The sequence below is a fragment of the Doryrhamphus excisus genome, chromosome 21 (genome assembly GCF_030265055.1).
Source record: "Doryrhamphus excisus isolate RoL2022-K1 chromosome 21, RoL_Dexc_1.0, whole genome shotgun sequence".
Classification (NCBI taxonomy): Eukaryota; Metazoa; Chordata; class Actinopteri; order Syngnathiformes; family Syngnathidae; genus Doryrhamphus; species Doryrhamphus excisus.
The window spans coordinates 8,891,680-8,916,589 of record NC_080486.1 but is presented as its reverse complement, the minus strand read 5'-3'; the positions used below and the strand labels follow the sequence as shown (position 1 = coordinate 8,916,589).

At 42.3% G+C, this 24,910-nt stretch overlaps 3 protein-coding genes across 7 annotated transcripts; 1 reads left to right on the top strand and 2 right to left on the bottom strand.

The window, feature by feature from the left end:
- Nucleotides 1-554: 554 nt before the first annotated feature.
- Nucleotides 555-10,093, bottom strand: cdk13 (cyclin dependent kinase 13). Its single transcript, XM_058060036.1, has 14 exons — nt 8,205-10,093; nt 6,006-6,596; nt 5,768-5,926; nt 5,551-5,690; nt 5,312-5,482; nt 5,055-5,244; nt 4,922-4,978; nt 4,727-4,828; nt 3,202-3,279; nt 3,005-3,121; nt 2,799-2,930; nt 2,532-2,728; nt 1,961-2,446; nt 555-1,876 (listed from the first exon to the last, which is right to left on the bottom strand). Exons 1-14 carry the CDS (start codon nt 9,350-9,352, stop codon nt 1,230-1,232), a joined length of 4,215 nt encoding a protein of 1,404 aa, XP_057916019.1. The 5' UTR covers nt 9,353-10,093; the 3' UTR covers nt 555-1,229.
- A 396-nt stretch (nt 10,094-10,489) lies between these two features.
- On the bottom strand, nt 10,490-17,013 carry ralaa (v-ral simian leukemia viral oncogene homolog Aa (ras related)). Of its 2 annotated transcripts, XM_058060043.1 has the most exons (6): nt 16,807-17,013; nt 15,028-15,087; nt 14,747-14,945; nt 14,456-14,664; nt 12,474-12,648; nt 10,490-12,410 (listed from the first exon to the last, which is right to left on the bottom strand). In XM_058060043.1, the coding sequence occupies exons 3-6, from the start codon at nt 14,858-14,860 to the stop codon at nt 12,288-12,290; spliced, it is 621 nt and encodes a 206-aa protein (XP_057916026.1). In that variant the 5' UTR covers nt 14,861-14,945; nt 15,028-15,087; nt 16,807-17,013; the 3' UTR covers nt 10,490-12,287. The 2 variants fall into 2 exon arrangements, with proteins under 2 accessions (XP_057916026.1, XP_057916025.1); XM_058060042.1 differs by lacking the exon at nt 15,028-15,087 and having other exon boundaries at nt 16,807-17,011.
- zgc:111976 (mediator of RNA polymerase II transcription subunit 1-like) lies at nt 16,389-22,341 on the top strand. 4 transcript variants are annotated; one of them, XM_058060038.1, is made up of 17 exons: nt 16,390-16,587; nt 17,218-17,357; nt 17,701-17,776; nt 17,837-17,891; nt 17,958-18,084; nt 18,155-18,183; nt 18,687-18,758; nt 18,836-18,910; nt 18,974-19,050; nt 20,069-20,122; nt 20,195-20,306; nt 20,373-20,497; nt 21,288-21,376; nt 21,450-21,651; nt 21,711-21,806; nt 21,874-21,976; nt 22,041-22,341. In XM_058060038.1, exons 2-17 carry the CDS (start codon nt 17,274-17,276, stop codon nt 22,252-22,254), a joined length of 1,590 nt encoding a protein of 529 aa, XP_057916021.1. In that variant the 5' UTR covers nt 16,390-16,587; nt 17,218-17,273; the 3' UTR covers nt 22,255-22,341. The 4 variants fall into 4 exon arrangements, with proteins under 4 accessions (XP_057916024.1, XP_057916021.1, XP_057916020.1 ...); XM_058060041.1 differs by lacking the exon at nt 17,218-17,357 and having other exon boundaries at nt 16,389-16,587; XM_058060037.1 differs by lacking the exon at nt 16,390-16,587 and having other exon boundaries at nt 16,937-17,357.
- Nucleotides 22,342-24,910: the final 2,569 nt, after the last annotated feature.

Sequence of the window (24,910 nt, the reverse complement as noted above, 5' to 3'; positions counted from 1 at the left end):
TAGTTCTAGTTATTTTATTAACCATGTTGAAAATGATGGCCTAAATAATAATAATAATACATTTTATCTGTATAGCGCTTTTAGGAATACTCAAAGACGCTTAAATGTGCCTGTTTTGAACAACCTTCAACGATAATGCTGCCCCCTACTGGTTGTATGTGTTAATGCTTTGATACAGTGTATGATTTATTTTTTTGGTTTGAAGAGATACACTTATCATAGTTGACATTAAGAGGGCAACAGCAAGACTCCTTTGTTATCTTTGACAAGCTCCTCGCTATAAGCACAAGTAAAAGCACTTAAAAGTGCAAAGCTGACATCCTCCATTTTGTACTCAAGGCGATGTTGTGTGACATTTGACCTTCTTTTTTTATGCTTCTCTTGATAAGGAAATTACAACCTAGCACCTTGTCATGCAAGTTTCCTGACTGGGAACGCACCCTTAAGTTTATGTGTTGTTGAAATGGTTTGCAATCATCACAGTGGAGGAGTCAAGAAAAATAATAATACTGTTTATAGTTTATATGAAGCAAAACAAACCCTGGAGGCAATAGTACACTATGGCATTTCTTTAATAAACATTTGCCAAAGGAAAAAAAAAAAAGGGGAGGGCAAAATATTTTTAATACAAAAAAAAAAGAACTTGGGTTTGTTCATTTTACACTTTTACTTCTATTTGCAAGAAGAAAAAACAGCTTCTGTCTGTCCAGAACAGATTAGCTCATCCAAGTGCTACCAGTCCACTTGTTTTGAGTGCTCATGATAACAGGCCCTCGATGTTCCAGCTATTAAACAACAAAAAGAAAGACAAAAAAAAAAAACAACAGGTCACCCTTGTAATTGTGCAGATAAATGCACACAATTTTACTCCATAGCTAAAATAGTTGAGCCTACTTCAGTCAGTAGTGCAAAACATAATACTACTCAGGGAGGACAAGAGTGTACCCGACCCAGGAATTCATTTTACAATCAGAGAAAAAACAAAAAACAGGTAAAAGTTTAATTTAAAAGACTTGTAGAACAAATTACAAAAAAATATGAAAAATGGTCCGAGCCAGAAAAGCTCCTCCGCTGTCCTTCAGCAATGTAGTCCGCAGTCCACAAATCAATCGAGGAGGGACACAAATGCGGACTCAGACCGGGGCCAAAGTGTCTCGTCTGGTCCAAGAGGCTTCAAGTCATGAAAACTTTGTTCGCTCCACCAACAATTTTTACGTTTTTTTTTTTTTTTAGAAGGGTAGACCTCGACCTCTGATGGCTGCGCTCGAGTTCACATGAGGGACAAAACCGAGTGGTAGCGGCGGTTGCCCCGGTGCCGGGATGGGCGGTGGAGGGGGCACGGCGTCCTTCCTGACCATGGCGTGGTTGTACAGGTGGAGGGCGCTCATGCTGGGCTGCCCCTCCACGGGCAGAGAACTGTATTCAAAGCGGTGGTCCTTGTCTCCGGTGAACACCATGCTGTTGGGACCGGTGGCGGCGACCCCCGGCAGGGGGAAAGGCTCCGGGTGGGTCGGGACAGGGGGTGCGGCATGGCCGGGCCTGCCGAAGACTTCTCTTAGAGAATGTGGTGGCAGGCCTCCGCCTAACATGTGACCCATGAAGCTGTCCCCAAACCCTGCAGGAGTGAAGGGGGGAGGCGGTGGGTGGCTGAAGTCACCCCCGTACCCGGGGCCCTCCGCGGTGGGGAGGGGCGGATAGTCGGGCTCGGGTGGGCGACCGCCGTCGCCTCCGCCCGCTGACGCTATAGGAGGGGCGTGGCCGGTTTTAGGCTCAGGTGGAGGCTGCCTGTAGTCCAGGTCTGCGTGTGGAGGGGGTTCTGGGGGCTCGGGTGGTCTCTGGTCCGGGGGCAAGATGGGCATGCTGCTTAACTTGACCGCTGTAAGACAAATGACATCATGCAGTTATGTATTTTCATATATTTTGATGTTTTCAAATACATGACAATATTAAAATAGTTGACCTGGAGAGACCGGACTGGACTCTGGAGGGTGTTTAACTTTGACTTCGGGAGGAAGTGGCGGCTGTCCTGCTGTGAGGTTGCCGCCCTCCACGGCATCCCCTCCATCAGTGCCCTCCGACCGCTGAGCTTGCAGTAGCTGAGCCAGCAGCATGGTCACGGCCGTCTGGGTGGCAGCCGCCGCGTCCCCTTCCGGAATACTGGTAGGGGGAGGCGGAGAAGGAGGCTTGGGCATTGGTGGGGTGCGGGGGACGCCTGGCGGAGCCGCGGGCTGCGGGGGCTTAGCGGGCGGCTGCTGAGGGGCGGTCTCGGCCACGTCGGTGCCGGGTGCTAAGACTTTGGAGAGCTGCTGCAGAGTCTCCTGGTTGACCTTTGAGCTCATGTTCTGAAAAAACTGCGTTGAGTTCACGGCGCTGTTGGCCGGACCCAGGAAGTTGAGCAGGACTGCCAGCTGCTCCTGGGTCAGCTGGGAGTTCGGACCTTTGGGATCTGCAGCATTCGAGCGCATGCCGTTTCAATGAATATTACCAGTAGGAGTTAATGAACGACTCCAAATGTTGAATCTGTGACTCACCCAGCAGTGCAGAAGCCGCTGCGTTCGGGGCTTTGATATTCCCGGACGCCGGAAAACCCTGAGGAGTGTTACTGCGGCTGTCATCCAGCCCCAGCTCCTTACGCGGCGCCTTGGGGGCGGCCAGTTCCTCGGGCATCTGCTTCTGACGCCGACGCTTCTTGCTCCACAGCTCGTGACAGTCTTGCCATAGAGGAAGACTACAAAACAGTTCAAGTGTAAGTTTAAAATCGGGAATTATTGATGGAGGGAAGATGGAGGGAAACATACTCTGGAGGGGGCATTTTATCCGGGTCGACGTCCTTGAGGAACTCGCTGGCCAACGCCTGCTCGGCCGCACAGCGCTTGCTGGGGTCAAGGTTCAGCATGTGGTCAAACAAGTCCAACGCAGAAGGCGGAATGCTGCACAAAAAAAATATTCAAATGATGCGTTCAGGGAGTATACACCCTTAAAAGTACTCGACTATCACACTTACAAGGCAAACTCCTCCCTCAGTCGCCGTCTGTACTGCTTCTTTGGTTTCATGGTGTTGAAGAAGGGAAGCTTGATGACGTCGGGCCACACCGCAGGACACGGACTACCGCATATCCGACTGGAAGATACCAAGATACTGGATGATGAGGACACTTTTCACATTAACGGGGCAAACCATTCATTTGGTCATAAACGTACCTGATAAGCTCCAACTGGGCGAGCTCCTGATTAGCTTGAAAGATCGGCTTCTTTGTGAACAACTCCCCAAGGATGCATCTGTAAGGATAGCATATCTTACTACGTATCACAATACTAGACTCACGATACAATATATCACAATAGATACTGTTAACAAGGCAATATTTTTTTTTGTTTTTCTTGTAGTTAAAGATTATTTCCTGGAAAAACGGAATTACACCAGCAATATGTACTTACTAAACACATTTTTTATTCCATTACAACAGTATGTTATGCTGTATCACAAACTTTTACTCTGTAAAAACTGATCAACCTCTCCACATGCAATATTAAGGCTCTAAATGCAATATATCAAGTTCTATGTGAAGTATTTCTATAATGCCTCATATTAACTCACTAGCAAGATCTCATAGTGTATAGAATTCCTCAGTGCCATGCCATGTCTCCCTACTGTGTGGATTGTGTGTGTGTGTGCTTTCTTTGTAATTGTTTTCTTTTTAATTGTGGTAATTGTTTTTAATTCTGTAAAGCACTTTGTGTTGCATGTCCTTGCAGGAAAAGTGCACTACAAATAAAGTTGATTTGATTTGATATAGAATGGTCAAATATTTCATCCCGTTTCATATTATCTGCATACTGTATTTGTATATAACTTTGGGTAAAACTGTTGATTTGTTAATACTTGGGTTGTTTATATTGTGTATTTTGTACTGCTTAACTGATTCTGTGGGCAATGCAAATTTCCCCACTGAGGGACGAATAAAGGCATATCTTAACTTGGATAAATAAAGCTTTAACATCCAGCTTTAAATTTACAAAAAAAAAAACAAATAAATTAAATTATGTTATTAAATAAATAAATAATAAATAAATAAACCGTAAATAAATAATAAATTACTTAATTATCCTGCTCAAATGTTCACATTCTACTAGCTGTGAAAAAATGAGAGAGTTTGTGGAACAAAGTAACAAAAATCAGTAAAAACTCCTTTTAGGATGCTTGAAATAACCATTATTTAACAAAATAGTGATATCAATTTGAAAAACAAAGTGCCTACAATATCACAGGACTACTTTTGTAGTATACAAAAGGACCTTCGCATTGCTCAATTTACGAGACTCTAAAAATTACAGGGGAAAAAAAGTAGTACATTTACAATAATGAAGTCGTAAATTTACGAGAACAATATCAAGAAAAAAGTCACACATTTACAACAAAAAAGTAGCAAATTTACAAGAATGAAAAGAATGAACTCACTATAACGCAAAGTCATACATTTCTGAGAAAAAAGTTGTAATATTGCAAGAATAATGTCATACATTAACAAGAAAAAAAGTGACAAATTTACAACACAAAAGTAGTAAATTTATAAGAAACAAGTTGCAAAACTCATGTGATAACCTATAAATATCGCACCTCATTTTTAACATGTTTATATATATATATATATATATATATATATATATATATATATATATATATATATATAAATAAAATGGGGTCTATTCCAATGAAAACTCTTACCCGCAGCTCCACACGTCGATGGCCGGTGTGTACCGTTCTTCACCCAAGAGGAGCTCAGGTGGGCGGTACCACAGCGTGATGACTTTGTTGGTGTACGGTCGACTGGGAATCAAACACGCACGGTGAATGTGTTAGCATTGCAACCACATGGGGAGGGGTTGTGTCGGTGCTTGTTTAAAAAAAGAGAAGGCTCACCTTTCTTCGGAGTTGTACAAGCGAGCGAGACCAAAGTCTGCCAGCTTTATTTGACCTCTGAGTAGAAGAAGATTGAATATTAGAAAAAAAATGCAACAAAAGGAAGTCAAGAAGAATAAACGAGCGTCCTGACTTGTTGTTGAGCAGGATGTTGGAGCACTTGATGTCTCTGTGCAGGAAGTTCTTCTTGTGGCAGTAGTCCAGGCCCTCCAGCAGCTGTCTCATGAAAGACTTGATGTGGCTCTCGTTGAAGTGCACCAGGCCGGACTCCAGAAGGCCCATCAGGTCGTGGTCCATGTACTCAAACACCAGATAGAAAGCACCTGCGGGGGGGAAGGAATATCGATGACATCGAAAGAGACGCCATAATGTTTATCACAATAGGCATACCCTTATCGTTTTTAAAGTCCAGAGCGTCCTCCTTGTCTGTGACGATCTCCTTCATGTTTATGATGCTTTTGTGGTTGAGCTGTCGTAAGATTTTTATCTCCCTGATGGCCGTGATGGGGAAGCCTTCTTTCTCGTTGTCCAGGCGTACTTTCTTTAAAGCGACCATCTCCGCTGCAGGACAGGAAGATGTGTTATGTGTTGTTTGTGTTGTTGGGGAGGGAATCAGTCATGTGTCTCACCGGTGTCTTTGTCTTTAGCTTTGTACACTTGGCCATATGTGCCTTCTCCCGTGATGCCAATGATCTCGAACTTGTCCACGCAACGTTTGCCCCAGTCGATCTCGGTTTCTTTGATCTCGCCGTATCTCGGGCCGCACATTCTGGGATTGAAATATAAATCATTTTAAATTTTGACAATAAAAGCAAAAGTGGAATTTGAAGCAAAGCCAAAACGTACTTCGGCCTTCTACGCAGCGCTTGGGTTTTTTTCTCCTCGGCCGGACTGTGCGGGGAAGACGTACGGCTGGAGAGAACCGGCGGGAGGGGGAGGTCGGTGAGAAGCGGTCGGCCTTTTCGCTCTGACTTCTTCTTCCCTGAGACAGAACCGTCCTTTGTGCTGACATGACAATGGGAAAGAATGGCAAAGTCATGAAGTTATTGTCGGATATTTGGGATCATTGGAATGCTAAACGTACCTCTCGCCTTTATTTATGTGTTCCAGAATATTCTGGGGCAGTGATAGGCCTGAAATACTCGAGGTGAGAGACCCGGCGGCTCGTTCCTTGTCTTTGCTTGGCACGGTTGCTTTCCTGTTATCCCGATGCACGGCGTCATCTTTTCCCTTTCCGTCCTTGTCCCGGCTGGTCTGCTGCTCCGTGGTCCTCTTTGAAGACCTGTCAGATGGCGACTGAGGCTGGCTTGACGTGGGAGTCCGTGGTCCTTTCTCGACTGCTGGTGGTGGCGGTGGTGGTGGTACGGGTGGAGATGGGGGGCGGCCCTTCCTGGCTGCGTGGTTGGTTTTGGGGCTGGGCTGGTGAGCGGCGGACGCCGCCGCCGCCTTTGTGGGAGTGGATGCGTTGCTGGTGGTCATGGCTTTGGCGGCCGCCTCGGCGGCCTTGGCCTTCTTTTGCTTGCTGAGCTCGGCGGCCAGGCTGCTTTTGAAGGTGAGCGTGCTGGGGGAGAGGCTGGAGGGGCGGCTGCGGGAGCGAGAGTGGCGGTGGCGGCTTCTGGAACTCGAGCGCCTGGCGGAAGAATAGGTGCTTCTGCTGCGAGACCTTGCGGATCGCCTGGAAGACAAATTACTATGGATTTCAATTACTTCAGCACTTTAAAATGCGGTCAATTACATAACTAAACTCTGTAAATCAGGGGTCTCAAACACGTGGCCCGCAGGACACTAGTTTGAGGCCCCCACCTTGATATGAAAGTTTAATGTTAGTGCGGCCCACGCAAGTTTGATATGGATGCTGTATGGTATCATGTACCCAGAAAAAATTACTACATTTGATTAATGTTCATGTTAAAGGTTAAATAACTGTTAATAGTTATCCTCCCTATCCGTGTGGAAGTGGTAACTTTTTGGCTATTTAAGTTTAAAGGAAATAACTTGGAGGCTACCGTTTAGGTTGCTAGCTCTCTAGTTTGCGAGTTAGCATGTGTCTCAAGACCGTGCAGTTGCGCAATATGTTGTAAATAAAATGAGTATAAATGTGACTATAGTTGTCTTTTGTCATGTCTACAGGGCTCTAATAATGCTTTGTTCATTTTAATTTCAGAAAAAAAATAATTTGTCTACCCACCAACTATATGTGGTTTCTTAAGTTTTTATTTTTGCCGTTTTATTATTATTATATTTATTTATTACTGATTGATTGATTGTCTTTATTCTTGATTTGTTTATTTATTTTTCATCTTATTTTGTATAGAAAAATAAAAATTAAGATATTTGAGAACAGTGGAATGTTTTATCAGAGCTTTTCTTGTAGAAAATCGGAACCAAAGCAAAGTTTATTCATTTTTCTGTTTTTAATAAATGCGTTTTTTTTTTTTTGAAAACCTGATGCGGCCCAGTCTCACTCAGACCCTAGCTCCATTGGCCCCCCCAGGTAAATTGAGTTTGAGACCGCTGCTGTAAATGAATTCAAGCCTGTGAAGCAGGAAGTGAAACAACACCTTTGCTAATCCCCAAGAGGAAGAGAAACTATCTAGACCAGGCTAGCTCAAGACCCAAATTCCAAATATGGTTCCGCCCTGGGTGCTAAACTTGCTAAATAAACAAGGCATACTAGGAAGCCAGAAGCATGCCTTACATCGACTTTTTCCAAGTACATGTTTAAATTGTGGATTATCCTCCAATAGCCATGTTTTTCAGACCATTTTATTTCACAGAAACAACATGTTTATCAGTCCCATCAAGGTGTGTAGCATATTTTGTGATGATTTGGCACAACATCCTCAAGTTTGAGTGTATTGAAAGTAAATCCCACTTATGGGATTTCATAAAGAGCACCACCATGTGGTGTATTTGTAAGCAAAATAACAGCACAGGCAACGCCTTAAACGTGCTGAACAAATATTCAACCTTTTTGTGCAGTTCAGGAGTCAGAAGAGTTAAACCACAAGGTGTCCTCATTTCACCTGTCCTATTTAACTACATAAAGAAAGTTATGGTCATGAATTATATCACTAATCAACAAATGTGTTGACAGAATTACACAATAAAAATGCGGAAATGTGTTCTGGATTAAGCGGATTGTTGATACAATCAGTGGCACATTCCATTTGAGCTTTTATAATCAGAATTGTATTCCATGCTGAAGGTCAAGTGTGTGTTCTGGCCATGATATCAATGTGTGTGTTGAAATCCACCTAACAATATTAGCCCGAGACCTCACCTGACATCTGGACTTGGGCTCAGGGACTTCCTGTAGGGACTCCGTGATCTCCGTCGACCTCCGTAAGGACTAGAACCAAACTCCCCCGGCTCGTACGGACTGCGGCGGCCATAACTCGGGGACCTGCGCCAGTTTGCTTGAGTCACCGGGGACCGCTTTCGCTTGTTACCAGAGTATGAGCTCGGCGACTTGGGCATGTTGTACGTTCCATACATGTCCACGTCTCGGCCATAATAAGTAGACGTCGGAGAGAGTCTTTTGCTTCCAAATGTCGGACTTCTTCTTGATATCATCTGGTTGTAACCTACTGGAGATTGGTAGCTGTATGAGCCGTAGGACGTCCCATAGGGACTCTCTGCTTTCAAGCCCGGGCTTCTCCTGTAGGCCCTGAGGTCTTCACGGTCATCCCTGTAAGACTGAGGAGCGTCTCTGTACGCAGACGGCGTCTCTTTATCCGATCTCGTTTTACTCCTTTGCCTATTGGAATCTCGTTTATCAACAGATTGCAAGGACCGACTTGAAGCTGCTTTTTTGCCGTTTTTGTCAGTACTCCTCGCAGTGTCTCTGTGGTTTTTAGAGCCACTAGGGCTAACTACGCTACAAACTTTGGAGCCTCTTTCTCGATTCTGATGGTCCTTCTTACGTCCGAGGTCTTTCCCTGGTTTGCTCCTTTCTGATGGTCCTCTGGGTTCCTTAACGAGGAAAACAGCCTCACGATCTCTCGGGTGACTTCTATGTGGAGATGCTGGTCCGTTATATTCTCCAAAGTCACTGAGTCGATCCACAGAAAAACCATCAACGTGGTGGTGGTGGTCCAGTTTGGGCGAGGGGCTCCCTGAGAAGCGCTCTGACTGGGAGCTCACGTCATCATACTCGACCAGTGTCCGAAGTTCAGACTCTTTCCCAAAAGTGCCTTGTCGGTCATTGACAGAACTTTCAACGGCACTCATATGCCACAAGTCTCTCTCTTTGGCCTGCCTGCGTTTCTTCCTCTTGGAAGCAGAGGGTCTTCTCTTGTCAGGGTGTCTATCCCGCTGAGCTGCACTGCTGCCCGGCTTACTAGCATTACGTCTATCCTGCCTGTTTGCACTTCTCTGTGTGGAGGGACTCCGGCCCCGGCCATCCCTAAGTACATCTGAATTAGGCATTTATCCACACAATGAAGCCTTACACCTGTTGAAAATTACCTCTAAATTGTGTACTCTATCCCAACTATGTTCCTGGGTGTGCAGTGGAACAAAACATTTGGGCTAGTTAGCATACTAACCCCATTCACATGAAAACGTTAGCTTAACAATAGCATCACAATGATAGCTTGATTGAAGTTTTGGTGGTAGCGGACATTAACGAATTCTGCCACATAAAACGCACAATATGACATTTAGTTACCAGTCGACTCCATCAGGTGCATATTATCGATTTGCTAGCAAGCTAGCCCCCAGCAGCTAACGGTATACAGCGACACATTGCATTCCAAACCGTAGACAAAAGGTAATAGCCTGGGGACCTTCCGGTTTTTAAGTCCTGCTCCTTTGACACGTACAAGTAGTATGAGAGAGTAAATCCATTCACAGGTTAGTGTTAAAAGTTCAGAACTTCTCGCCTGCCATTAACCTCAGAGGCGCAACAAGGAAGTGAAGCGGCACGCGAGCTCGCCCGTTAGCCACTTAGCCGCTAGCCAGCTAGCTGAAAGGTTTGTTTTCAACTAACAAGTGGTAAACAATACAGCGTCCCGCCGAGTGGTAGCTCCATTTCCTCTTGGCGTCATTATCCGAACTTTCCAAATTCCAAATCGCCAGTTGAATCGAACGTACTTCCACACGGTGTTAACTTTGTTGGCGGTGAGGAGGCTAACGGTGCTGCTGTCGCCGAGGCCCACACACAAGCTTTCAAACTACAGGCCTCGTGCGCAAGCGTCAGCCAATCACGGACAACTGCGTCATCACACTGTCTGGTGACGTCACCCGTGAGGGAACCCCTCGCCCTCACCGCCATGGCCCTCACCATAGGACGTGAACTTTAACCTTCTGAAAAAAATAACATATTTTTTGCATTAAATATATATTTTTAAATAAAAACAAATATATGTAAAGCAGCTAAAAGGTGTTATATTATCATGTAATCCAGTTTTTAATCCCCCTGAAAACCCGCAAAGGACCTTAAACATTGAGTTGCCAAGTGACAGCCTCAAAACCTTCTTTGGAAAGTACAGTGGAGTGGACCAAAACCCTTACCGTGATGTGTCTGTGCTTTTTAACAAGCAACCAATACATAACAGAAACACATTACCATTAGTAATATCAACTTTATTTGCCATTTCACACATACACACACACAAAATTGAAATGTAAGCGTCACCACCTCTTGCACTCACAGACAGGTAGGCTACATTAGTGGTTATGTTTAAAAAAAAAAAAAAAGTAAACATGAAAGTAGCATTTATAAATGATGGCCCACCATCCAAACAACCAAACATAAACTGTATAGATAGTTCTGTTTTTTTAGGCTATTTATATAAAAAGGCAACATTTTTATTATTATTTTTATTTCCCACAAGGGAAATTTGCTCAAATATGGAATTAATAGAATAAATTGTAAAGCAAATGTTAGCAAGCACTATGGCGAACAGTGTTTTTTTTTAGTAGCTTTAGCAATGAGAGCACACAGCACTTTATAAAGATGGAGGACTACTACGACTCTTCCAAAAGGGGGGGGGGGTGTCTGAATTGTGGCATCTTGTGCTGGAGGTTAGCCTTTAAATTAAATTAAACCAAAAACCAAAGAAAAACATTCCAATTATTTTGGCCTCGCCTCCAAAATGTCACGTCTCAACACCACCCTCACTACTGTGTGCTTTTCTTTTTTTGTCAATAAATAGTAAAATACCACAAGTATTCTTTTTGCATTAATGACTGTACAGTTACACATATAGGTCACCGTCAACGCCAGGAGAATCTGAGGATTGAAATGAAAACATGGATTAGTTTTGTTGCATAGAGTCCATTTCTGGGTGCCTTATTATATATCAGTGGCCGTAACATATGATTGCCTGTGGCTCAGTTGTTAGCAAAGAACGGAATGACGGGGTTACAATGTGTTTTGGTCGCTAAAATTGAAGTAAAGAATCATAATAGGCTGGTACCATTCAGATGTTACTGTGGTATTCTGACAGAGGATAACAAGGATGAAAAAAAAAAAAAAGGTCGGATTGGTAGAAAGCATATGATTGGCAGCCTCCAGGCAAACGAACGGGATGGCGAGACGGGATTGTTTCACATTCAACACGGACAGGTAGGCAGCGGCGTGCACTGTACATGAAATCTAAGACCTTTTGCAAGATTTGTGATTCACTTCAATTGAAAAATGGGCACTTGTTTTGTAGTAGCTAGCAGTTTTCTTTGGTGACTGAATCGCCCCAATTTCTATCTGGCCTTCCCTCCACGCAGTAGTGTTGTCACGGCAAACCAATTAGGAAACAAAGCAAAAAAACAAAAAAAAAAATTGTAAAAATTGGCATGTTTACACTTCTTTCATTTGTTGACTTCAAGACACCAGTGTAGTGTTTCTCCACTCACTTTATATGCAAGCACCAGAGATTACTTCATATTATAATAATAATTATTAATAGTATTAAAAAAAAGGCAATGACAAAAAAATTAAAAATGGAAATGTTTGACGATTTTAGGGTCATGCTCTGTTTGTGCGTTAGGGGTGGAAAGGGAAAATTTGTGCGTTAAAGTAAATTTGGGTTAATAGACGCGAGCCGAAAATGGGATCAAGGCTGTTTATATGTATATGTAATCCAATTAAGCGTTAAATCCTGACCTTCGCCTTTTTTTTTTATGCGGTATATTCATAATATATAATCTTGTAGTGACTTTTAGACACACTTGTCACCGTTATTGTTAGCGTTAGGCTTCATTTCAAACACTCAGTGGAATCATTTGGAGTGACACGCGGTCATGACATCCTGTTAAAAAGCAAGGGGGGGTCAGATTGCGGGAACAAAATGAAAAGTCTGAGAAATGTATATATGTACAATAAAAGCAGCTGTCTGGCTTTTTTTTGTTGTTTTTTTAACCACTATAAAATACAACATCTCTCTCGGATTCTCTTGGCCAAACTTTTGCTTTTCTTCTTCCCGTTTTTCTCTTTGCTGTCCTCCATCTTCCTCGCCCGGATCTCCCTCATCAGGTCAAAGAACACCTAAAAGGAAGAAACAGAGCTTGTATTTTTCTCACTTGCCAATTGTAGAAATGGCGGACACACCTTGTCAACGTTGGCTCGGGTTTTGGCCGAAGTTTCCACGTAGCACACACCCCACTGCTCGGCGCGGGTCTTTGCCTCGTCTGCGCTTACCTGCCGCCGGTCGTCCAGATCGGATTTGTTACCAACCAGGAGAAAGGGGACATTCTCATCCTCCTTCACCCGTAGGATCTGCTCTCTGGAAACATGGAGGTGGTCTGTTAACTGTGAGGAGCTTTAATTTCCCTAATTAAAAAGGTACCTTAACCACAACCTGGAGATGGAATGCCAATGATCAATCGTGTTTTTCTTCTTAATATTTAACGGAAACATCACAAATTATATGACATATATGACAAATGTCTGCCATACAACAGTACTGAATGGTTGCGTTGCTTTTGCAATATAGCAAGCGACACCGTCTGTGAGCGTACACCATTTTGTTTATATGAATTTTACCTTGTTCATTCTTTTTAACCTTCCTCTTGTGTTAGATTTCTGGTATCATGTCTTATATTAACGGGTCGGTTTTGACTGTATTTGTATTAAATCAGCTATAAAATACACTAAAGACAATAAGTTACCATCAAATTCCTCATCCATGAAAATATTGGTTTTAATAATTTTGGTGTGGGCATGTAGGCCTTTTTTTGTCACTATACTCCTCGATTTCAATTTCAAAAAATGGTAAAATTAACCTCAAAAGAATCATATTAATAAATCGAATTATTTTGTTACCTGGCTATTATTACTGAGAGCTATAGAACATATCTCTTAAATCAATTAGTTTTATTTATTTTCTCATTTTAGTATTAATCACTAAAGAAACATCTATGGTGTTCGGGTGAATTTTGACCCATTTATATAATATATATATTTAATGTCCAAAAAAAGGTAGAAAAAGTTATCGTTTTCAGCAACAGAATTTTAGTATAAACTGAAATCCAAAAGAAGAACAGGCCCAGATCTTGGTTCACTGTACTTCTTGTCATTCTTTCCATGATCTAAATTGTAAACGTGAAATCACCCACTCACATGTCTGGACATTGTTTTTCGACTGTTATATTGGAAAAAACGGTCAAAATGAGAACCCCCTGAAGCTTACATGATGAGAAGAGGAGCTGGTTGTCATTGTGTTGGCTAATTATACACTTATGATTTCAGTTTTGGCTCAAAATATTGCTTTATAGTCATATTATTATAACCGGGTTGAAACCGACCCTAACAATACAGTGGCCATAATTTCAACCAGACCATTTTAAAATGTAGTAAAAATTATTTTTTTTGGTTGTATTTTGTTAAAATAGAGCAGGAGTCTCAAACTCAATTTATCTGGGGGCCACTGGAGCTAGGGTCTGGGTTAAAAAAAAAAAAATAAACATTTATTAAAAACAGAAAAAATTGAAAAATTAAAAAACTGTCTTCAATGCTTTTGCTTGGTTCCGGTTTTCTCAGATATTTAAATTTTTATTTACTACACAAAATAAGATGAAAAAATAAATAAATACATCAATATAAAGATAATCAATCAATCAGTAATAAATAAATAAAATAATAATAAAACAAAATAAGTAAATAAGAAAAACTTAACCACATATAGTTGGTGGGTAGAGAAATAATTTTTTCAGATTCAATTATTATTATTATTTAACAGTTATTTAACCTTTAACATGAACATTAATGAAACCATTTTACCCAATTAGCAAGTTAGCATCGTTACATCTAGGAGCAAAATTGTGTCAATTTTGTCCAGTGTGTCCGGTGTGTGCACACAGCTTGAAGCTGTCGGGTCGGCACAAGAGGAGGGTTAAAACCCAAATATTCCCTCACTGGGGCTGTCGGCGATGGCATTTGCCTCAGAAACCATCACTTCTGTATCTTCAGTCATGCTAGCGTATGCTGCCTCAAGACGCTAACTGCTAACACTCTATCCATTCACTAGTAGCCCCGTCTCCACAAAGAGGCTGAAGGAGACGAGGGTGACTACTTATCAGTCGATGCCGTACCTGAAGTCTACTGTCGCCGCAAACGATTCCAACTCTGTGATGGAAAAAACGCAGAGGAAACCCTCCCCGCTACGGAAGTAGTTGTCCCGGATAGCGGCGTAGTCCTCCTGTCCGGCCGTGTCGAGGATGTCGATCTGTACCTCCTCGCCATCCAACACCACCTTCTTCCTGTAGCTGTCGGCTTTGGTGGGTTCGTAGTCCTCCACAAACTTATATACAAAGAGAGAGAGAAGAGGCACGGACTGAGCTTGTGGGGATTTTTAACAACGCGAGAGCGAATCACATGCTCACCTCGTCATACATGAACTGCAACGTGAGCGCCGACTTGCCCACACCGCCGCTGCCCACCATAATCACTTTGTGAAGGGCTAAGGAGTTCTGCCCTTTGGGTTTAGCAGCTGCCATGGCTCCGAGGAAAAGTCAGGATTGGGAATTGAAGGCCGTGTCAATGAGACTCCAACTGTAGCAGCAATGGTTTGATTTGTAATACCTGAAGAGGGGAAAAAAAAAATTATAATTAGGGTAATCTTTTTTTTTTTTAAATGGACTCCCGACAAGTGACTGTCTTGTACCTGGAGGAATTAGGTGTGACAAACAGCTTTTAACGGCTTGTTTATATAGTCACGCCTCCTCTGCAGTTGGAGATGATAAAAGTTAGTGTTTGTGTGTACACAAGCCACAAAGAACCTGCATAACCCATGAGGTCATAGAATGAATACTGCTTGCAGTGACACAACAGCAGCCTCCAAAAACACTATTATTGTAGTTTCTTTAGTAGCTGTAGCTAATAATAACATTGGACCGACAATTTTTTTCAAAAAGTTAAGACACCCTGGTTGTTAAATAAATTAAACTTGTCAAAATGGCCACCATACGCATCATTATAAGTAGAATGAGGAGATCGCATCAGCTTGAGAAAAATAAAAAACATTTTGACCAAAAATTACAAACATTTTACATTAAGGATGTTCTAAGTGGAGCTTCAAAAATGGGAGTAAGACATTTGAAAAACATTTTTGAGTAAGCTATGTATTGCCAACAAGCATTAAAGTGAAATAGGCTGTTCATCAGCTGATCAAAAGTTTAAGACTACAGCCTTTAAAAGGCAAAATCATGGCAAAGGCAAAAACACAACAAAAAAAGTCAAAGAAATGTCACCAGCCATGAGCCGGAGAATTCGATTGGCTGTCTGTCAAGACACAAGACGGTGCAAACTGCAATTTGTACAAGAGTACCAAACATTGGCTCTTCAAAAGTAGTGAAAGTTTGATTAAATGATGAGCAGAAAAAAAGTAACCTTCACGGTCTTGACGCTTCCAATGTTAGTGAGATCCCACCTGAGATGTTTTCCAGAGTGCTTTTCCCTTCGATGGAACAATGGCGCTTCAAGTTATGCAGGGGCGTCAAACGGCAAATGGCTACGTACAAAAATGGACATCAATTCCTGACAGTGGATGCCCTCCGTGAAGCCAACTTGACCGCCTGGAGCATCTTTCAGGTGATTATCTAAATTCTGGAGTCCACTTTTTAGGGTTTTTTTTAGCTTAAATTTTGAACAGCTGATGAACAGCCCATTTTTTTCTTTTTGCATTTTGAAGCAATAGTGAAAAATGTAAATTTATTACATTTTTCAGCTCTGAAAATGTAAATGTGTTACATTATTCAGCCGGTCATATGATTTTGCACAGCTATTCTATTCTATTCTATTTCTACAAAGGTCAGTTCACTGTAGACCAGTTACCTAACTTTATTAACTGTCTAGCCCACAATAAACAAGTGTGTCACATCTTTCAATGCCATAAATGAGAACATTTACTTGATTATGTCACCTCAGAACGGTTACGAAGCGTCAAAATGTTTTTGCTAGTCTAGATGTGCAATAAAAGATTAAAAACAAATTAACGGCACCGTTAAACGCCAGTAACCACTCAGTTAGATGACATAAATGATGTGGTGTCTGTTGGGTCAGTTTCTTAAAGAGTGGCTCGTTGTATTAAATTATGTACGTGGAAAAAAAAACAAAATATTTATTGATGGAAGCAACTTAGCAAGTGACTCACTGCTCGGCAGGTAATGGACAGGCTAGCGGTGGTGGTGTTGCTGACAGCTAACGACTAGTTTCTTTCTTACCGGTGAGATAACTGTTAATTGTTGTTATTAAACACTGAAAACAGAAGAGAAAATTCATTTAAAAAATCATATAAAACACGAAAAACAGCAACAGATGTTCGGTCTGATCCTCCCCGGTCAGCAGTAGCGGCAAGCTAGCAAGATGCTAATGATAAACGACCGATGCTATGCTAGCTGTCAAAAGATTACCAACGCCATTTATAAGGTGTAACATCACGTACCGGTTCCTTAGAAATGCTTCACGTCGGTGCTGCCTCGGAGAGCTTGGATAAACGACAGGAGAGATCTTTTTTCAGCTGCTGGTTAGCTCATGGCTAAGTTCCCCCCAAGCTAGCTCGGGCTGTGTTAGCACTTAGATGTGACAGACAGTAGGCTGGGCTGGTATCCGCTCAGTTTAGCTCCATTCGGATCCACTCGGCTTTTCTCGGCTATACTCGTAAAAAGCCTCCGCCCTGCCACCCTGGCTTTATAACGCTAAGGCTAACACATTTATATCTTATTTTAATACCTTTTCTTACGCCTTAGCATACATATTACTGGCTTCAATTGTTTTATACTTTAGTAAATTAAAGGTAATTATAATGAATGCACACCCATAATTGATTAATTGGCTCATGCACTTCCTTTAAAAGGCTTGCAGGAGGAAACCTTCACAGATCTTCACAGGGCAGACATTTTTTTTTTAGTTATGAGCGCCATTATACCAGATTTGCATTTAAAATATGCAGCAAAGACTTGGAAAGAGACTTTTCAGCTGGTCAGAAGATGCATGGTAAGCCCTTATTAGCTGTATCATTCAATTGGGAAGAAGATTTAATGGGGTGGAGATTGCTAAAAATGTGTGTAGCTACCATTTATTTGCATGTGAACGCACCACATTCAACTTTATCCCTCACAAATGAGACAAATTCCCTCAATTGCATGTAAAAAAGAGTGGAATCAGTCCAAGTACAACACACTATATGATGCATTAAGGCCCATCCCCATGTGTCAATATTGTAAGCATTATGTGGCGTACAAAGCACTGGGTGTGGGGGGGTGATGAATGTTTACACAAGAGGCGACTGTCACACATCTGCTCCATTGTTCACCCCCCCGCGCCCCATCTCATATAGGACAAATCCAGAAATGACTCCAACCCCTGTGAGCCGCTTATTAGGTCCCTGGAAAGGCTGCAAGAAGTCCTTAAAGGTAAATAAAACATACAATGGCTGTTAGAGCGAAAAGGGGGTAAAGGTGTTTTTGTTGCAGTGTCCTCTATGAATGCCATGCGGTCTCGTTTGGAGGTGATGGCCAAACAACACGGGTAATTAAAAAGTCACATGTCATAGTCACATGGTTCTCTGTTTAATGTTCTTCCTCATTTTTTAAGGATGGGCTTCCACTTTACTGAGGCCACCTGCTATCTGACGGCTGACCTGTTCTACCTGGAGGTGGCGCTGCTGCCGTGTGGCGGGGTGGAGGAGGTCAAGGTGGCGCCACATGGGGCGTCCCCTCTTGTATGTGACTCTTATAATCCTATATTTTATATTATGTACTCATTTTTACTAGAATGTATTTATGTTGCAGAGTAGTGAGGCCCTGCTTCAGCTGCTGAGGTATTTTTTTATTGTTATTTTTTTTAATGGTAATGGTTTTATTTCATTTGAACATGCATCAGATTACAATTGAATGCATCACATAATCAGTTCACAGTTCCACATGTCCAAAAGGAGTAGGAAGAAGCAAAGCTTATTAAATCCTACCCCTCCATCTGGTACTTTTACAATCAGTAACTGTTCCACTTGTTCACTTCCTGCTTTCTTTAATTTAATTTAATTTAATTTAATTTAAGGAGTTAATATGTTCTCTGTAGGCGGCATTATGAATTATCCTTACTGGCCTTTTTTGCAGTACATTTAGCGAGTGAAGATTGCTTTTATAGTTATTACCCCATATTTCCACACAATAAGTAAGACATGGTAGAACCAGAGAGCAGTAAATTGGGTATGAGGTACTTTTTAATTGTGCAAATCCTAATGTGTGTCATTCTCGTAAAATTAGCCCCCGTTTTTAAAGGAACCGAAGATGCTAATTGTTTTACGGTTGCACCCAACAATAGGTCAAAACATTTTGCAGAGTTCTCCGCCAAATTGAAGGACCTCTTCACCCAGTACAACATCCCCGGAGACAAGTACTACACAGTCCTATAAGCTTGTATCATTTTTAAACAAATCAACAACTAATTTCACCCATTCTGTCTTCTCTCAGCGATGTCAAATTCAAACTATTTACCGCTCTGCAACACCTAGCCAAAGACTTGCAAGAAATGTCTAATTTGCCAAGGTGAGTGACTTGAATGTCCAATTTTTGTTGTGCATGTTCATTTAAACATTTTTTTGCTTGCAGGCTAGCAAGCGATGATGGCCGCTGCCAGATGGATGCAGTAAACAGCACCATGCTGGGCTGTTTAATAGCTGGAAAAGGTGAATGCAGCCACAAAAACTGCATAGGAAATAAATAATATTATAATTTTACATGCAGAATAATGGTGCAAAATAATATGACAGATGGGTGGATCTTTTGTTTTGCTTAATTTTGGCCCCATGGTGTGTTATTTTGCAGTCTCAGACTCAATCCACTGAGTCTGTAATGAGTAGGAGGCTTTGTTTAGACCAGGGTTCTCAAACTGAATTTACTTGGGGGCCACTGGAGCTAGGGTCTGGGTAAGACTGGGCCGCATCAGGTTTTCCAAAAAAAATAAAAAACGCATTTATTAAAAACAGAAAAATATACAAACTTTTTCAGTGCTTTGGTTCCGATTTTCTACAATAAAAGCTCTGATAAAACTTCCATTTTTAATTTTTCTGCACAAAATAAGATGAAAAATAAATGCACAAATTAAGAATAAAGAAAATCAATCAATCAGTAATAAATAAATATAATAATAATAATAATATGGCAAATAATAAAAACTTAAGAAACCACATATAGTTGGTGGGTCAACAAATTATTTTTTTCAGATTAAAATGAACAAAGCATTATTAGAGCCCTGTAGACATGACAAAACACGACTATAGTCACATTTATACTCTTTTTATTTACAACATATTGCGCAACTGCAGGGTCTCGAGACACATGCTAACTCGCAAACTAGAGAGCTAGCGACCAAAACGGTAGCCTTCAAGTTATTTCCTTTAAAATTAAATAGCCAAAAACTCACCACTTCCACACGGATAGGGAGGATAACTATTAACAGTTATTTAACCTTTAACATGAACATTAATTAAACGTAATAATTTTTTCTGGGTACATGATACCATACAGCATCCATATCAAACTTGCGCGGGCCGCGCTAACATTAAACTTTCATATCAAGGCGGGGACCTCAAACTAGTGTCCTGCGGGCCACATTTGGCCCACGGGCCACGTGTTTGAGACCTCTGGTTTAGACACTCAAATTTTGAGGGACGGTACAAAAAAAACCAACCACTTTCATTCTAGATTGCCCTTTGACCCTCCAGTTCTACTCCGCCCCAATGGATGACACGACTACAAGTGAGATTCTGGTTTCCTAGCATGCTTATCCAGTTCAATTCCTCTTTAAATCATTTTTAATACATCCAACAGATATGGAACTAGCCCTGCAGGAAGCCCAGGTAGCTGTGAGCTCGAGTCATGTGACCCACAAGCTTCAGATGGCATCAGTGCTTCCGCTGCCGCTACAACTGGACACACAAGGGTAATGCCAAGGGTAATAGATTTCCCCCTACGAGACATGCTGGAATATTTATCGGTGTCCCAGCAGCTTCCCTGTCTTCACTCCGCTGAGTGATGTCCCACATGAGGAATTCCATGCCTGCTTTGTGCTCAAACTGCAGCCAGTCATACCCCTGATGATGCCTTTTGTTCACAAGATAAGCAGAATTACAGGTATTGTCAATATTATATTACTAAAGGTTTGATATTAGATTATACAAAGCCGGCGGCATGGTGGCCAGGGTTCAATTCCACCCTCGGCCATCTCAGTGTGGAGTTTGCATGTTCTCCCCGTGCATGCGTGGGTTTTCTCCGGGTACTCCGGTTTCCTCCCACATTCTAAAAACATGCTAGGTTAATTAGCGACTCCAAATTGTCCATAGGTATGAATGTGAGTGTGAATGGTTGTTTGTCTATATGTGCCCTGTGATTGTATATAACAGTATAGTGTATAAAAATATTGTATATAACAATATAACAGTCACTAAAGTCATCATACAGCAACTTCACACTCAAATATACAAACATGTACCAATATGAATTAAAAAATGTTTTCCCATACTGTATTGCATCTCAGCAAGGCATTCATTGGGGTGCTGCAATGACGTTAGCCCCTCTCTGGGCTCCTCAAATAAAGACACACATCATCAAAAGTATAAGATGCAGATGTATTTACTACACTAAAACGATCTGAAAGTTTAATGAATGTTAAGGAATGTTTCCTCCCACATTCCAAAAACATGCTAGGTTAATTAGCGACTCCAAATTGTCCATAGGTATGAATATGAGTGTGAATGGTTGTTTGTCTATATGTGCCCTGTGATTGGCTGGCGACCATTCCAGGGTGTACCCCGCCTCACGCCCGAAGACAGCTGGGATTGGCTCCAGCACCCCCCGCCTCCCTCGTGAGGAAAAAGCGGTAGAAAATGAATGAATGAATGAATGATACAAAGCCTTTTCTTAGAAATTGCAGTACCAGATGTTGAGCTACAGTGGGCGCCATTTCTCCAACTTCTTGCAGACAGCAAAGAGCAGGACTACATTTTCACTGTGGTATGTTCTTTAATCCTTCTAAGTAAGTTTTAATATTTTATATACCGGTGTGTGTGTGTGTGTTGTGAAACAGCATCTTCCGTGTGAGGCCATGCACACGTATGTTTTCCCTGTGGAGGCGTGGGAGTCTGCTACCCAAAGTGGGGCTGTGATGGACAGCATTTCCTTCACCCATCCTGTCCAAATCCCAAGGCTGGTGGAGGTGCTGCGGCATCAGTGTGTTATCAACAATCTGTTGCGGAGCAGCATATCCAAAGGGTCAGGTATCGGAATCGGTAATTAATAATTAATTACACAATCCTTAAGAAAATGTCTAATGGTTATTTTTGTTTAGTTTCACTTTGTGAGCAACATTTTGAGATCCGCCAAGAGGCTGACACTAGTTTCTCTGTGACTTTCCGTCGACCTGACATGGATTCTCTTGCAGTTTGTGAGTATTTGTTTTCCATCTTGTTGTCATATTTTTATATTATGATTTTTTTTTTGCTTTGTTGCAGTGTTGGTGGACATACCCAATTCTCACCAAATTCTATGCAGAGTATTTGGAGCAGGGATAGAGTCCTCCTCCCTGGATGAGCACGTGTCTGATGTCATGAAGAGGTGTGTATTTTGGTGTATAGATCACAGCTTCTTACAAGTTGTCACTTTTTTTTTTTTTTTTTAGATGCATGTCCATCCCTCCGACGCTGCAAGCTTTGTACAAAAAACTGGAAGATGCTGCATCTCCTGACCACACCCCTGAAATGGCTGAAAAAGGGCCTTCGACTCCCACGGAAGACTCACCCGCCACTTCTGTGCCGGATTGCCCCAAAATTAACTCAAGTCCCACTACAGTCAGTCATCAACCTGTTGCTCCTGTGGGTGTTGAACATGTTTAGTTTTATTACAAAACCTGCACTTTATAATGAATAAATTGTCACTAAAGCCAAGAATATGCAGTTGTTCCTCCTGTGCATCATTTGCAACATAAACTGGAGACGGGTTAAAACCAGTTTATTCACTGTGTTGATTGGGAATGTCGCCACAACTATTGTGTTCTGCGTCCTTGTTGTGTATTAGAGTGTCTTGTCAATGCCTGTCTGTGTCTGTTGTATTTGTAAGAGTTGAATATTCATTCATTCATTTTCTACCGCTTATTCTCACGAGGGTCGCGCGAGGGGTGCTGGAGAGAGAGGCGGTGTACACCCTGGACTGGTCGCTAGCCAATCACAGGGCACATATAGACAAACAACCATTCACACTCTTAATTTGGAGTTGCCAATTAACCTAGCATGTTTTTGGAATGTGGGAGGAGAAGTGGCACAGAGATGGCCGAGAGTGGAATTGAACCCTAGTCTCCTAGCTGTTTGGCCTGTGCACTAAACACTCGTCCGCCATGCAGCCCTTATTTATGTCTTATTTTCTATTATTATGTCTACTATATTGGTTAATCTCAGTGTAAAGGTGACTATAGGGGTGTTATTTCATGTCCAGAGGGCTCTAATGTTAAAAAGTGTATTCAGAAAGTTCATTCATTCATTAATTTTCTACCGCTTATCCTCACGAGGGTGGGTGGGGGGTGCTGAAGCCTATCCTAGCTGTCTTTGGGATGAGAGGTGGGGTACACCCTGGACTGGTGGCCAGCCAATCACAGGGCACATATAGACAAACAACCATTCACACTCACATTCATACCTATGGACAATTTGGAGTCGCCAATTAACCTAGCATGTTTTTGGAATGTGGGAGGAAACCGGAGTACCCGGAAAAAACCCACGCATGCAAACTCCACACAGAGATAGCCGAGGGTGGAATTTAACCGGGTTTCCTAGCTGTGAGGTCTGCGTGCTAACCACTCGACCGCCGTGCAGCCGAGTTGAATATGTGTCCAGTTAAGTTTAGTATGTGTTGCCGGCTAAATACAGAGTCCTGATTGGCTATCAAAAACCTCAGCCATTGTGTTCTGCATTCTGACAAGTTGGATACCACACTCAAGAAATGCAGAAGTTAGAAACCTGGAATATGGTAAATTAATCTTCTGTGTATGAAGGACAACTAGGAGTGTTTAACAAGAATACAAAAACGCTACAGCTCCAGGACAAGCAGCTCAGAATCCCGTAATTCTTTATGTCCAATCTTGAAAAATTCATTATTAACCACTGACTGTGAAAGCCTCGTGTCTCATCACCTGAGTTAGCTAAAAATGAGCAAACGGTTGACCAGCAACAATCAGTGCTGGTCTATTTTGACTCTCAAACCTGCACGTTCTAAATGGTCAGCTGTGTGCACAAAGCCATGAATGTGCAGCTGTTCCTCCTATGCATCAACCGCCACGTATTGTAGAACGTAGGTGGGCTAAAACCAGTTTATTGCACCGTGTGCATTGGGAATGTCACCACCAGACAACTGCTTTGCCGAGGTATCCAATGACCTGTATGGATGCTATTTATAGAAACATTCCAAAACGTGCGGTAAAACCATTCTCTCCTTACAGCAGGGGAAGAGGAGATTATGTGTCACCGCCTCTTTGTTGGCGAATAGGGATATTCAATGTTAGTGGCAAACACAGCAGGGAACGGACAGGGAGAGCCGACACAGCTAGAAGCAATATTGTTGCATGCATGTGCAACTTTTTTTCATTTTTCACCCCCCCCCCCAAAAAAAAAATGACTTTTGAAGATTGCCAGGTCAAAAAAAAAGTTCATGCCACGTCTCCCTGTCCTTTCTCTACTGCAAGGAAATATGCTACAATGGTATATAACTTGGCTGCACGGCGTACGAGTGGTTGGCGCGCAGACCTCACAGCTAGGAGACCAGGGTTCAATTCCACCCCCGGCCATCTCTGTGTGGAGTTTGCATGTTCTCCCCGTGCATGCGTGGGTTTTCTCCGGGTTTCCTCCCACATTCCAAAAACATACTAGGTTAATTAGCGACTCCAAATTGTCCATAGGTATGAATGTGAGTGTGAATGGTTGTTTGTCTATATGTGCCCTGTGATTGGCTGGCGACCAGGCCAGGGTGTACCCCGCTTCTTGCCCAAATACAGCTGGGATAGGCTCCAGCACCCCCGCGACCCTTGTGAGGATAAGCGGTAGAAAATGAATGAAATTAATGAATGAATGGTATATAACTATATACTGTGTAGTAAAGGTAGGCGATGATAATGTACACATTTTGGTCTGATAGCAGGCAGATACAGGGCCAGTATCAGCACTACTCATATACCGATACCAATACCAATACCCGATATCAGTCATACAGTGTTTTTTTTGTATGTTAGTTTTCATTCATTCCATACCATTCCATACCGCTTTTCCTCACGAGGGTCGCGGGGGTGCTGGAGCCTATCCCAGCTGTCTTCGGGCAAGAGGCGGGGTACACCCTGGACTGGTGGCCAGCCAATCACAGGGCACATATAGACAAACAACCATTCACACTCACATTCATACCTATGGACAATTTGGAGTCGCTAATTAACCTAGCATGTTTTTGGAATGTGGGAGGAAACATTCCTTAACATACATTAAACTTTCAGACCGTTTTAGTGTAGTAAAT

Excerpts from the sequence above, each read along its gene's own strand:
- ralaa (XM_058060043.1), bottom strand. The coding sequence starts at position 14,860 with ATGGCAGCTGCTAAACCCAAAGGGCAGAACTCCTTAGCCCTTCACAAA. Across the intron at positions 14,665-14,746 it reads TGCAGTTCATGTATGACGAG|TTTGTGGAGGACTACGAACC; the intron begins GTGAGCATGTGA and ends TTTGTATATAAG. Across the intron at positions 12,411-12,473 it reads CCCGAGCCAACGTTGACAAG|GTGTTCTTTGACCTGATGAG; the intron begins GTGTGTCCGCCA and ends TCTTCCTTTTAG.
- zgc:111976 (XM_058060038.1), top strand. The coding sequence starts at position 17,274 with ATGAGCGCCATTATACCAGATTTGCATTTAAAATATGCAGCAAAGACT. Across the intron at positions 18,759-18,835 it reads TACAACATCCCCGGAGACAA|CGATGTCAAATTCAAACTAT; the intron begins GTACTACACAGT and ends GTCTTCTCTCAG. Across the intron at positions 21,977-22,040 it reads GTGTCTGATGTCATGAAGAG|ATGCATGTCCATCCCTCCGA; the intron begins GTGTGTATTTTG and ends TTTTTTTTTTAG.
- cdk13 (XM_058060036.1), bottom strand. The coding sequence starts at position 9,352 with ATGCCTAATTCAGATGTACTTAGGGATGGCCGGGGCCGGAGTCCCTCC. Across the intron at positions 5,927-6,005 it reads CACATAAATAAAGGCGAGAG|CACAAAGGACGGTTCTGTCT; the intron begins GTACGTTTAGCA and ends TTGTCATGTCAG. Across the intron at positions 5,483-5,550 it reads AGCTAAAGACAAAGACACCG|CGGAGATGGTCGCTTTAAAG; the intron begins GTGAGACACATG and ends CCTGTCCTGCAG.